The sequence below is a fragment of the Pseudoliparis swirei genome, chromosome 8 (genome assembly GCF_029220125.1).
Source record: "Pseudoliparis swirei isolate HS2019 ecotype Mariana Trench chromosome 8, NWPU_hadal_v1, whole genome shotgun sequence".
Classification (NCBI taxonomy): Eukaryota; Metazoa; Chordata; class Actinopteri; order Perciformes; family Liparidae; genus Pseudoliparis; species Pseudoliparis swirei.
In genome coordinates, this window is record NC_079395.1 from 4,092,198 (window position 1) to 4,105,276 (window position 13,079).

The 13,079-nt window shown below is 42.2% G+C and overlaps 2 protein-coding genes across 2 annotated transcripts; one reads left to right on the forward strand and one right to left on the reverse strand.

Moving 5' to 3' along the window:
- The first annotated feature begins 1,623 nt into the window (after nt 1-1,623).
- Nucleotides 1,624-5,342, forward strand: LOC130197561 (tripartite motif-containing protein 16-like). Its single transcript, XM_056420290.1, has one exon. The coding sequence runs from the start codon at nt 2,192-2,194 to the stop codon at nt 3,863-3,865; it is 1,674 nt and encodes a 557-aa protein (XP_056276265.1). The 5' UTR covers nt 1,624-2,191; the 3' UTR covers nt 3,866-5,342.
- marchf11 (membrane-associated ring finger (C3HC4) 11) lies at nt 5,266-11,494 on the reverse strand. Its single transcript, XM_056420296.1, has 4 exons — nt 10,832-11,494; nt 7,776-7,931; nt 6,806-6,998; nt 5,266-6,241 (listed from the first exon to the last, which is right to left on the reverse strand). The coding sequence occupies exons 1-4, from the start codon at nt 11,138-11,140 to the stop codon at nt 5,913-5,915; spliced, it is 987 nt and encodes a 328-aa protein (XP_056276271.1). The 5' UTR covers nt 11,141-11,494; the 3' UTR covers nt 5,266-5,912.
- Nucleotides 11,495-13,079: the final 1,585 nt, after the last annotated feature.

Consider the following 13,079-nt stretch of genomic DNA (forward strand, 5'->3'; position numbering starts at 1 on the left):
AGCGCCCCGCTCTCCTGAGCCTTGTTCTGATGGGATGCCTGGAATCTGTCCCTTGTTTAAGCTAGAATATACTTAAAATTAAAAATATAATTTAAGTGAACTATTATATACAGTATATATACATATTAGCACATACACAGTCATGTACTTAAACTGAACTAAGTATACTTTAAATTGTTCAAATTTAGCACAAAAAATATACTAAATACACTTAAAATTGTTCTAAAATTACTATTTATTAAAAACTTAAATATATTAAGTACAAAATGAGTTCTTCAAAAGTAGCACACTTTAAGTGTACTAATGATTTGCAGGGCTTCAAGTATACTTAAGTAAGCTAAGATTAAATATACCTAGCATATTTATTTTTCACCTGGGTTAAACCGTTGCTGCGTGACCCACGAGTCACCCGATGCAGGCAATGACTAACTGCTTTTATGCCAGAGCATTTAGATAAGAATATGAAATACAAGTGAGACGATAAAATGACCATGACACCCTCCTGCTGACAGTCTTTTTTGTTGTTAGAGTAGGAGTAATAATAAGTGATTCATTGATATACTTTCTACGATGTTTATTGCTTCTGTTGCATACGTTCCATACTAATGCAGATGGATGTAGCCCACCGAACAACACAGTTATAATCTAAATTGCATTGTTTATCATTTAGGATACATTGAGTTATTGTATTATCAATGTTGCCTCTCTACAGTAAACACAGATAATTAAAATACATCTAACCACCCAACCAGTATGTTACTGTACATCAAATAATCACAGAGAGAAAACTGCATTAATTTTTTACTGTGATAGACAGTGGAATTGTATAAATATTGTAGAATTGCAGTATATTGCTGCAAACTTTACTGTTATTTGACAGAACAATTCTTTACAGTGCAGAGACCGTTAAATGCTCTTCTGCTATTATTTCACATTAGTCTCATTGTTACACATCAGCTTTTTGTAAAGCCCTGAAATGAAGACATGAAAATAATTAGTTCATGTTTGTTTATTCATCATGTAAACATGGTGTGTTCTCACATCCCATCAGTAAAGTCTGTTAAATGACTCTTAATCAATGATTCATCCACACACTCCGTCAGTTTGACCTAAATCCCAGCTTAGTGAAAGACAATAATATACATTATATACAAAATGATGATGATTAAAGTATTCCGATAGCTCATAGGTCTGCTAAAAAAATACATGTATGTATAATTAAAGAGTTATTTTCACAAAGAGAACAAATATCTTGGATGAATAAAGGTCTGGGGCATTCTCTCTTCAGAAACAAAAAGAATGAACCGTATAAAAGCATCAATAGAAGTATTCAGACTTTTAGAGCAGTGAGAGCCTCCATGACTAAACAGGCACAGGAAGCAGCGCCACCTACAGGAACTCAGACATGTACAGAACAACAGCTGATCTCAGTGCAGTGAAGAAACGCCTCGACAATCAGCTCTCAGACACAAACATGGAGACGAAATGAGTTCAAGAGTTCAAACACAGTTTAACCCTGAAATTACGTCTGTCTATTTTAGTTGGACTTGTACATAAAGTCAGAACTATTATTTTCACAATCTAATGCTCCAAGATTTTCATTGTATCTAAATCCACATTTAGTCCAGTGCCCTTTTCGGCTGATATTCTTGTATGCGACTCCGACAATAACTCCTCTTCCTCTCCACTCCACCTCCCACCTCACTGAGGGAAATGATTGTTTTGGGTTGCGGAGAAATATCGGTATATTGTCCGCATACAATCAAATATTATGCTCCATTTCCCCACTAATACCATTAACATGTTGGTGTATTCTAACCCAAGAAAACTGAAGAGAATCATAACTTATGATACAACGGAGAAAAAGTACATGTATTCAGATGTGGGGGAGGTTTTAACTGAGTCTCTGTTTGGAGACGAGGAAACAAAGTTCATATTCCCAGCGCAACTCTTCTTCCTGGAATGAACCACAGCTTTCAAACCCCTCCCTCTTCTTCCTGCCCTCCGGCACAGCGAGCGCCACTCTGTGCATTTCTTTCCTGGTTCCCTCCCCTTCAGATCTACAAATTTACAGATGGGTGTAGCCAACATGGTGGTGAAGAGCAGCAGCTGACACACCCTGTTCACTGCAGAGAGAGTCGCTTTTTGAGGAAGTGAAACTCAGTCAGTCGTGTTGTCTTTGAGAGGTAAAATGGCGCAGAAAGGAGTTCAGCTGGACCGGGAGACCTTCTCTTGTTGCATCTGTCTGGATCTCCTGAAGCATCCGGTGACTATTCCCTGTGGACACAACTACTGCATGAACTGTATTAAAACCCACTGGGATAAAGAGGAGGAGAAGAAACTGTACAGCTGCCCTCAGTGTAGGAAGACCTTCACACCGAGGCCTGTCCTGGTGAAGAACACCATGTTGGCAGATTTAGTGGAGGAGCTGAAGAAGACTGGACTCCAAGCTGCTCCTGCTGATCACTGCTATGCTGGACCTGAAGATGTGGCCTGTGATGTCTGCACTGGGAAGAGACTGAAGGCCCTTAAGTCCTGTCTGGTATGTTTAGCTTCTTACTGTGAGAAACACCTCCAGCGTCATTATGATGTACCTCCATTAAAGAAACACAAGCTGGTGGACCCCTCCAACAAGCTCCAGGAGAACATCTGCTCTCATCACGATGAGGTGATGAAGATCTTTTGCCATAATGATCAGCAGTGTATCTGTTATCTCTGCTCAATGGATGAACACAAAGGACATGACACAGTCTCAGCTGAAGCAGAAAGGACCGAGAGGCAGAGAAAGCTGGAGGGGAGTCGACTAAACATCCATCAGAGAATCCTGAACAGAAAGGACTACCTGAAGCTGCTCCATCAGGAGGTGGAGGCCATCAACATCTCTGCTGATGAAACAGTGGAGCACAGTCAGCAGATCTTCAATAAGCTGATCATTCTCATGGATAAAAGATGCTCTGATGTGGAGCAGCAGGTCAGATCCCAGCAGAGAACTGAAGTGAGTCGAGTCCAAGAGCTTCAGGAGAAGCTGGAGCAGGAGATCACTGAGCTGAAGAAGAGCGATGCTGAGCTGGAGAAGATCTCACACACAGAGGATCTCAACCAGTTTCTACTCAACTACCCCTCACTGTCACCCCTCAGTCACTCTACAGACTCATCCAGCATCGACATCCGTCCTCTGAGATACTTTCAGGACGTGACAGACGCTGTTTCAGAAACCAGAGATAAACTACTGGAAGTCATGAAAGAGAAATGGCCAAACGTCTTACTGACGGTGAGTGAAGTGGATGTTTTACTGTCAATATCAGAGCCCAAGACCAGAGCTGGATTCTTAAAGTATTCTCGAGAAATCACACTGGATCCAAACACAACAAACACAGTTCTGAAATTATCTGATGGGAACAGAAAAGTAACAATCGCACATCAGTCTTATTCTCGTCACCAAGACAGATTCACTAAATGTTGGCAGGTCCTGAGTAGAGAGAGTCTGACTGGACGTCGTTACTGGGAGGTGGAGTGGAGTGGAGAGGAGATTGATATAGCAGTTGCATACAAGGATATCAGGAGAAAAGGGGACAGCGATGAATGTGTTTTTGGACAAAACAACAAATCTTGGGCGTTATCTTGTTACTATGATAGGAGTTATACACTTTGCTACAACAAAGTCGAAACTCCTCTCTCAGGTCATGGGTCCTACAAAATAGGAGTGTACCTGGATCACAGAGCAGGTACTCTGTCCTTCTACAGCGTCTCTGAAACCATGACTCTCCTCCACAGAGTCCAGACCACATTCACTCAGCCTCTCTACGCTGGACTCTCGGTGGGATTCAGTTATTCTTTCACTGCTGAATTTTGTAAACTCAAATAAACAGAAGTCAGAGAGCTGATTGTTGAGGCGTTTCTTCACTACACTGAGATCAGCTGTCAGTCAAACATTCTGACTTCTACTTTGACGTCTTCTCACGAGTCTGAACATGTCTGAGTTCCTGTCGGTGGCGCTCCTTCTCTGTTTAATCATGGAGGCTCTCACTGCTCTACATGTCTGAATATTTCTATTGTTTCTCTTCCAATGCATGTTCATGGAGAGAGAAATCCCCAGACCTTCATTTATCAAAGATATTTTTTATTTGAGTTGTCTTCACTTTGTAAACTTGTAAAGAAATCTTTAATTACATGTATTTGTTTGGCAGACATACGACCTGTTATATAACTTTAATTATCATGGTCCTTGTATTGGAATCAGTGTGTTGTTTTATTTCGTACCACCTAGAGCAGGGGTATCACACTCATTTTCAGCGTGGGCCACATCAGCATCACGGCTGCCTCTTAAAGGGCCAGTACTGTATAAACTACTCAAACATATTGTTAAATAACTCTTTGCATTTGATTATTGTTTATTTGAGTGTACACATATTGTACGTAAGAACATTTCTCTAATATTAGAACATAAATCCATTTAATTTGAAACCTTCAAAATAAAAGCGCGGGATATTTTTCTTCAATTTCTTTAAGAAAAGGGGATCATGTGTCTTTTAAGGGGCCAGGGGCCACATAAAATGATGTGACGGGGCAGATTGTGACCTAGAGGGATGTGAATAGCTGCATGAAGAGGAAGAGAGCCAGTAGTAAATATTCAGACTAACAGGAAGTGAGGTGCATGAGTTCCTTTTTGCTGTTGGACTCATGGAGAGCGTCTCACTGTACAATCCTCTTCATCCTTTCACTTAATGTCCACAAAAATCATCTTCATCCGTGAATCTTCTCATATGTACAGTTATGTTTCGGTTAATAGTTCTTTGGTTTGAGTTCAGTATTTTTGGTGATGGTTAGTTTATTGGGTGTATAATTTCTTTGGTGGTTGAAGCATTGGTGCTTCTGTAAATTGTATTTACTGTTTCATCTTTTATTACATACATTGACATCGTTCAAGTTTGTTCGTGCCATAAATCTTTTTATCTACTGATGTACTCAAGATATGTTTTAGTACTTACTAAGGTACTTACTTTTATATATTTGTTGCTCTTAAGTTTTGACAAATTATGCTTTTACTTCATTAAATCCTGACAAACACAAGAACAAGTCTGTTCCTCTGAGAACGCAGTGCTGGAGAATATAACTGAAACAATATATTGCCCGCAACAACTTGTAGTGAGGATGATAATCAATGAGGAGATCAATCAATATTCTCTTTAAAATTAATGACATTCTAATCCCACCGATTGATTGTGTGGATGAAGTGAATCTCTAAATGAAATCATTGATTAAGAGTCATTTCACAAACTTTACTGACGGGATGTGAGAACAAACTGAATGTTTACATGATGAATAAACAAACATTAACAAAGTATTTTCTTCTTGTCTTCATTTCAGGGTTTAATGCAAATCTGATGTATAAAATATATAACTAATGAGACTAGAACTGAGTCTGTTTTCCATCTGAAACACCACAAAGTAGTTCATGTTTAGAGCATTCATCAGTCAGTCTCTATCCGTTAAACCTTCCTCACTAAAACATCTTCGTCACAGAGAAATCTGCAGAGTTTGATACCCCTTTTTAATTTTTTAAATATATACACATATATATATACACACATATATATACATACACATATATATACACACACATACATATACACATATATATATATATACACATATATATATGTATATATATATGTAATATAATAAATATAATATAATAATAAAACAAAGATAAAAACACCACATGTGAGTTCATTTACCTGTTACAATTGTTTTTGGGGGACCAGCCCCAGAGCAGACAAACAAATCAAACTCATTCGAAAAAAACTTTTGAAACAAAAATCTGCTTGTTGTGAGATATTATACGCTGCCCAGAAAGAAAACCCAGATTTTAGCCACCACCAAAAGCTTTGCAGCATGGATATCGCCCGGTGTCACACCGACGTCACGCGGACGACGACCTCTCCCGAGTTGCCGTCCTGGCCGAGGTCGTTTCGGGGCACCAGTCCGGGGCAAAGAGTGGCCAACCAGAGGCTGGTCCACGGCTGCGGCGCCAGCTGGGTGGGGGGCCGCGAGGGGCCGTCGGGCCCGAAGGTCGCCAGGGGCAACCAAAGCGTCCTGGGGGCCACCTGCGAGGAATGGCCGATGCTCGTCTCCTCCAGGTCCTTGGCTTTATCGTAGCTCTGAACATCCCAGTGGAGGTTGACGGCTCGCCAGCGCAGGAAGACGTTGTACACGGCCGGCCCCTCGTGGACGATCAGACCTGCCACAGGTGGACAAAAACAAGACCGGGAACGGTGATCCTCCTTTACGTCACGTTTTTAGGAAAGACATTTACACTTTGTATTTATCTTACAGTGGGGAAATTCTTCTCTGCATTTGAGCCATCCGTAGTTATTAAGGCGCAGTGGGCTGCAGGGAAGCGATTAGGGGTTCAGTGCCTTGCTCAAGGACACCTCGACATATAACTAATGGGGAGAGCGGCGATCGAACCGGGTACTCCAAACGTCACTTAGAGGGCTACAGGAAATATTCAGAATTATATATTGTAATTTATTCAACACATTAACATATTTTAGTGTCGAGAAAAGTGCTATATAAATTCGATATTCTAATATTATCATTATTAATGTTTATGAACACCTTAATTAAACGAATTAGACAAAACAACCTGACCGAAGGTTGAACTCTTGACTTAAAATGACCATTTGTTCACCAATAACTCAACCTGCGTTTACTTCTGGATTATTCGCGTGACCGAGCCGAGCTTCAACCTCTTCACGTTTTTTTTTCTGACGACGGATGCGCGACTCATTCGGAGGCTCACCTACGCACACCAGGTCCATGAAGCCGTACATGCCGTAGCAGATCTGGAAGAGGACGTCGCGGCGCTGCCAGATGGCCTGCGGGCTGAGGGCTGACCACAGCAGCCAGGAGATGCTGGCCACCAGGAAGAGAGAGCCCAGGAACACCGCGATGATCTGCACCTTCTCCACCAGGGTGATGGTGATGGACTGCCACTGATCACAGGAAACAAGAGAGAAGCTCCGTGAGAAAAGATGGGATTGTTTGTCTTCCTCTTGTGAGCCCACATGCCTTCAACAAATTTTGAATATTGTGTCACTAAGCAACACGGTCAGGTTGTGTTGCTCTTAGATTCTTTCAAGGTGCAGGATCCGAGATTAGGAGCATTTTGATCGCCTCTCAACAACTACGAAGACGCAAAACAACTGCAAAGAGACGCAAAACAACTGCAAATAGACGCAAAACAACTGCAAAGAGACACACAACAACAACTGCAAAGAGACGCAAAACAACTGCAAAGAGACACAAAACAACTGCAAAGAGACACAAATCAACTGCAAAGAGACACAAAACAACTGCAAAGAGACACAAATCAACTGCAAAGAGACACAAAACAACTGCAAAGAGACAAAAATCAACTGGAAAGAGACACAATACAACTGCAAAGAGACAAAAATCAACTGGAAAGAGACACAAATCAACTGGAAAGAGACACAAATCAACTGCAAAGAGACAACACAACTGCAAAGAGACACAAATCAACTGCAAAGAGACACAAATCAACTGCAAAGAGACACAAAACAACTGCAAAGAGACACAAATCAACTGCAAAGAGACGCAGACCTACAGACAAAAACTATAACTACCGTCTTCTAATTTAAACTGTTGTACCCTTCATATCTTTTATTTAAAAAATGTATTAATTCACATCATGTAAATATGTTGATACCATGGCCAATAAGGTGTCTCCCCCTCCCCCCGCAGTACGTTACCTGCCACGGCGTCTTCGTGTCGATAGCGATGACGTGGAAGCGGTAGCAGCAGAGCTCGCAGCTCCAGCAGCCGCGCTCGCTGATCCACTTCAGCAGGCAGTGCTGGTGGGTGTACCGCACCGAGCCGTCGCACCGGCACGGGTTCAGCAGGGCGCCCTGGGGGACCGCGGAGAGGTCAAAGGTCAGATCCATCAACGGATATAGGTAGTGCGACTTCAATCACCGTTCACGGCTGAAAGGAACCAGCAGACGGAACCTCAGGGAGTTCCTTCACCAACACATTCAAACTCTCTCCCGGCGTCAAGAAACAAGGAGACGCAGAAGCTCGGCCCACTTCGAAGAAACTTTCACATTTTTGCAGACATTAAACGACGTCACACACAGACCGCTGTCGTGTCCACCTCTCGTCTGGTGTTTCTATTATCTTGACCAATCTCTGGAGTGTCTCACAGATGGAATTTTAAAGAAAACGATCTGCTTTCGAGTCGATATTAGAACCAACACCCCGACATCCGTCTCCAACGTGATAACTTTCTTGTTTTCAGGCCTTTTTTTCTCTTTGCGGGTCATACATCAAAGGGAAATACTAGTTTTCCTCCAGAGGGCTTCAGCAGCACGGCTCAGAGCAACGATCATTTCTCAAAGCTACGGAACGTGGCGGTGATATTAACGTCCGGAGGGCAGCGGGACATTAATCATCCGTTCGGTCTGGCGTTTTTTCAGCGACCGACATCAAAGAGGATTTTAATTTGTTTGAGATTTCTCTCGATGGGACATCTGATGAAGAACTTAGAAATAGTAATTTGAGATCATAAGTATATAAACTAAAGAAAAAAAGGCCCTGACTTGCGACGTCACCGCATGGTCTTCATCTTTATCGATGGAGGAAGTTCGCACGAGTCAAAAGTGTTTGCAAAAGATTGTGAGTGGACTTCCTGTCGAGATCGTTTAAAATAATTTCCTAAAACGATCTTAACTCGTTGGTTCCGGAGCAGTTGGAGTTTCCAGTGACGGCGAGGAGGTCAATTAAAAAATTATAAAAAAGACCTGGAAATATTCACAAAACAGTCTCAAGTCAAGGTGCACTTCAGCTTTCGACCACACGGTGTATGTCTTCATCACCACGTGGCGTATGTCTTCATCACCACGTGGCATATGTCTTCATCGGCACATGGAGCTCCACTTCATGAGGACGGTTGGGAAACGCTTAAAAAGTCAATAAGTGAAGAACACAATTTTTAAATTGATCTTTTTCTTTAGTGATTTTCTGAAACGTGATGAACATCTAAAAACATCAAACCGTTTGGTCTTTTGTTTCTTTCTTGTTCGTCTCGTTGGTGAATCTCATCTGCTCGGACGTAAATATCTTAAAGTGTCAAATGTCCCTTTTGCAGTCGTCTCGATGACTGGACCGCCAGGTCGTCCAATCACAAATCAGATATCCGTCTGGGCCCGGAGGCGGAGCGATTAGATTAGCTAATAGTCCACAGCCCACGTTCAGGAGACAGGATATTCACTTATAGGCATTTACGGCCCCCCGACTCCTCTCTTTCCCTCCAGCTCTGGCGGGGGGTGGGGGGGGGGTGAATCGTCCCCACCCACCACCCCAATCGAAGCTTCGCCGACACGAGACAAATGGGCCGGCAAGAGTGTCCGATTTCAGAGACGTGGGTGGAGACGACCGTCCGGCCGCCTCCAGGAAGACCCGGAGAGGAGAGGAAGTGATTCAGGCATTCATCAACAGCCCTAATATGATGTGGTTTCATCGTGTATTGATTATACTAATAATCAATATAATTTTGCCCTGTTTTGTTTTATTTTATTTTTTTGTATGTCTGACATTTTTTTTATATGAATATAACTAAAAGGATAAAAAATATATAAGTAAAGAAAAAAGATAATTAAAACAATGTGTCTAATGATGATATAATTCTGTTCACAGCTTATTTAGAATATCGACTGATTATAAATCATTCAAATATTATGTTGTATGAAAAAACTACTAATTTAATCTCCATTTCTGTCTTCCTCTTCTCGTGTTTGATGGCATCAGACTCGGATATTTAAAATGCAAAGTGAATGAAACTGGTGACGTCTGAGGGAGATAAATCTCTGGCGCTGACGTCACGCTCTTCCTCAGTGAACTCATCCATTCCTTTGATAGACAAACGTGTTTCTTTTGCTGCGGTACTTGAACCTCGCGATAGTCACTGGTTCCAAACGTGAGGTTCAGGGACATAAATATATATTTATAAAAAAATATATATAAATATACATATACATATTTATATATAAATATATATTTCTATATATATATAAAGAGATTTATGTATGTATAGTATATATATATATATCTTTAACCGTCTGGGATCAATTCTGATATAAGGAGCTCCTGACCCTCAGAATATAATCGTCCACTGCCCCTGGAGAGTGACGGCGTAATGGAAGTATCATGTGGCGACTGGTCGCTGTGGTTTCCTGTTTTCAAATTGATGACGCATCATGTTTGGAAACAGTTTCAGCTGCTTTTAGTCTTTTTTTGGGAGATTACAGGACTCGTGTTAATTGCTTTATATGCCGTTGGGTCGAATATTTCAGGAGATGACCTCATGATTTGTTGGTTGAATATATAATAAGTGATTTCAGCCGTCGTGTAAATGAGGGTAGAAATGTAACGTACATATATTTGGTAACTTTACAGTAACTCGGGTGTTAAATAGTCAAATGATGATATTCCTCTGCTTTGCCAGGGCCCCTCAAAGGCTCACTCCGGACCTGTTGAGGTGCTCCGTCTGTGGAGCAGTTCACGGTCTTGTGATAACTTCGTTTACACACTCTTAAATTGAGTTTGTTTTAATTGATATATTTCATTTTTTATGAATAAAATATAAATTAATTAGCTGCAGCAGTCAGCTATCACCTCACATTCATTAAATAAATAAAAAGCAACTTTAAGTACTTGCAAAAGCAGCTTTTTCCCCTCAGAGGAGGTCCGATGACGTCATCCCACCTGTGACCGGGCTCACCTAGAGGTGACGCGCGCGCGCTCCGTTTACCTGCTCTGCGCCCTGGAAGCAGATCCGGCAGCTGGGGGTGGGGATGCAGGTCTCGCTGCTGCTGCAGTTGGAGTGCATCGCCGGCTCCTTGCACCCCGACCCGTCCCCGACCGCCCCGTCCTCGCGGAACAAGTTCCGGGCGTCGTCCCCGGAGCTCCCCCCGGAGCCCTCTCCCTCCTCGCCCGGCTCCGCGTCGTCGGGGGGACGGCGTGCTGCGGAGCGGTGCGGTTCGCTTTTGTCCCCGGCGGCGGCGGCGCCTCCCATCGCCTCCCCACACGCTGGACCCGCCTCTCCCTCCTCCGTGCTCATGGTAACACAGAAAGAAGACAAAAAGATGAAAAGTCGAGATCAAAATTGCATAAATGCCCAACCGACAGCTCACACGGTGCAACCCGCCACCGGTGCGACGCAGTGCAGCCTCCCGGGTAATAATACGATAAAAAGCCTCCGCTCCGTGGACTCCGAGCTGAGGCTGCAGGAGGAGCTGCGGATCAGCCGACGGACCCCCCCTCCACCTCCGCCCCGACTCGGCCTGCGTCGGTCGGCGGGATCCGCCTCACGCGCTCCGGAGACCCGGGGAGCGTTTCCATGCAGCCTCCATGCATCGCAGCGGGATTCCCCCTCTTCCTCTTCCTCTTCCTCCTCCATGGAGGACAACCCGGTTTGAACCCCCGCCCCCCCCCCCCCCCCGGCCCTCCACACGCACGCGCACACACCTGATGGGGCCGATAATTCACCCTGGAACAGTTTTCATTATCAATTCAGATAATTAGTATGAATCAGATAAAGTAAGTAATTGAAATGGCAGAAATTGACAAATACATATATACATTAATATATATACATACATACATATATATAAATGTATGTATATATTAAATAACCTGGAACCAAATGTTGCTGCTTTATTCAACAGCTTTCTCTTGTTTTGTTAATTAAATATGTCAAAAAGCAGTTTTTCTGTTCTCTACTGGTCTTCCCAATGAGTACAAGAGTAAAATACAAAATCGTCATTCTGATGGTGCAGATGTTAGAAGTCAGTCAGAACCGTTTAAATAAAGTGTTCCCCCTTCAACTACCCACTGTTGTAAGAGGGCTTCATATTGCCCCAACCTATCGACCTCCAAATGGACCTGATAATAAAGTTCCAGAACCCTCGGCCAGTCAATCACATGTGGGATGACACTTCTTTTCCAAGAAGAACCATCTCTCTCTCTCTCTCTCTCCCTCTCCTTAATTTTTAAATTTATTTTGAGAATGCCTCTCGCTTTCCGGGGAGCGGGCCCAGTAATGGACTCTAATGCAACAAAGGAAATCATCCACTCACGTCCAATCACTACCTACGAGGAACCGCTCAATACCCAGTCCCCGGGGCCTAAGAGGGAGCGCAGGGTTTGGTTCTGGGGGGTGGGGGGGGTCTCTCCAAATATACTTTTTGATTTGACCTCCCAAACCTGTGTGGCGCCTCTCCATCAAATATCTACTGGAAATAAAATAAATGCAGTTTCTCTTCTTGTATTCATCAAATCAACGACGGTGATCAGAACCAATGTTGGTAAGTCACAGGTTTATGAATGAATAACTACTTTACCTTATTAAAGTATACAGTATATCATGTACAGGACTGTCTCAGAAAATTAGAATATTGTGATAAAGTTCTTTATTTTCTGTAATGCAATTAAAAAAACAAAAATGTCATGCATTCTGGATTCATTACAAATCAACTGAAATATTGCAAGCCTTTTATTCTTTTAATATTGCTGATTATGGCTTACAGCTTAAGAAAACTCTAAAATCCTATCTCATAAAATTTTAATATTTCCTCAGACCAAGTAAAAAAAAAGATTTATAACAGCTGAGTGTTTGTCAAGGCTCAGGAAACCCTTGCAGGTGTTTCGAGTTAGACAATTCAAGTGATTTGTTTAATACCCTACTAGTATACTTTTTCATGATATTCTAATATTTAGAGATAGGATATTTGAGTTTTCTTAAACTGTAAGCCATAATCAGCAATATTAAAAGAATAAAAGGCTTGCAATATTTCAGTTGATTTGTAATGAATCCAGAATGCATGACATTTTTGTTTTTTGAATTGCATTACAGAAAATAAAGAACTTCATCACAATATTCTAATTTTCTGAGACAGTCCTGTATACAGCGTCACTGCATTATTTACCAATTGATAAAAACATTTAAATCCAATTTAAGCAGATTTAATGTTTACACCGTGTTCACCATCATGTCACAT

Bases quoted from the DNA above. Each gene is read 5' to 3' on its own strand.
- marchf11 (XM_056420296.1), bottom strand. From the start codon at position 11,140: ATGAGCACGGAGGAGGGAGAGGCGGGTCCAGCGTGTGGGGAGGCGATG. The intron at 7,932-10,831 runs GTAAACGGAGCG...GCGGTCCCCCAG, and splicing joins GCTTCCAGGGCGCAGAGCAG to GGCGCCCTGCTGAACCCGTG. The intron at 6,999-7,775 runs GTAACGTACTGC...TCCTGTGATCAG, and splicing joins ACACGAAGACGCCGTGGCAG to TGGCAGTCCATCACCATCAC.
- LOC130197561 (XM_056420290.1), top strand. From the start codon at position 2,192: ATGGCGCAGAAAGGAGTTCAGCTGGACCGGGAGACCTTCTCTTGTTGC.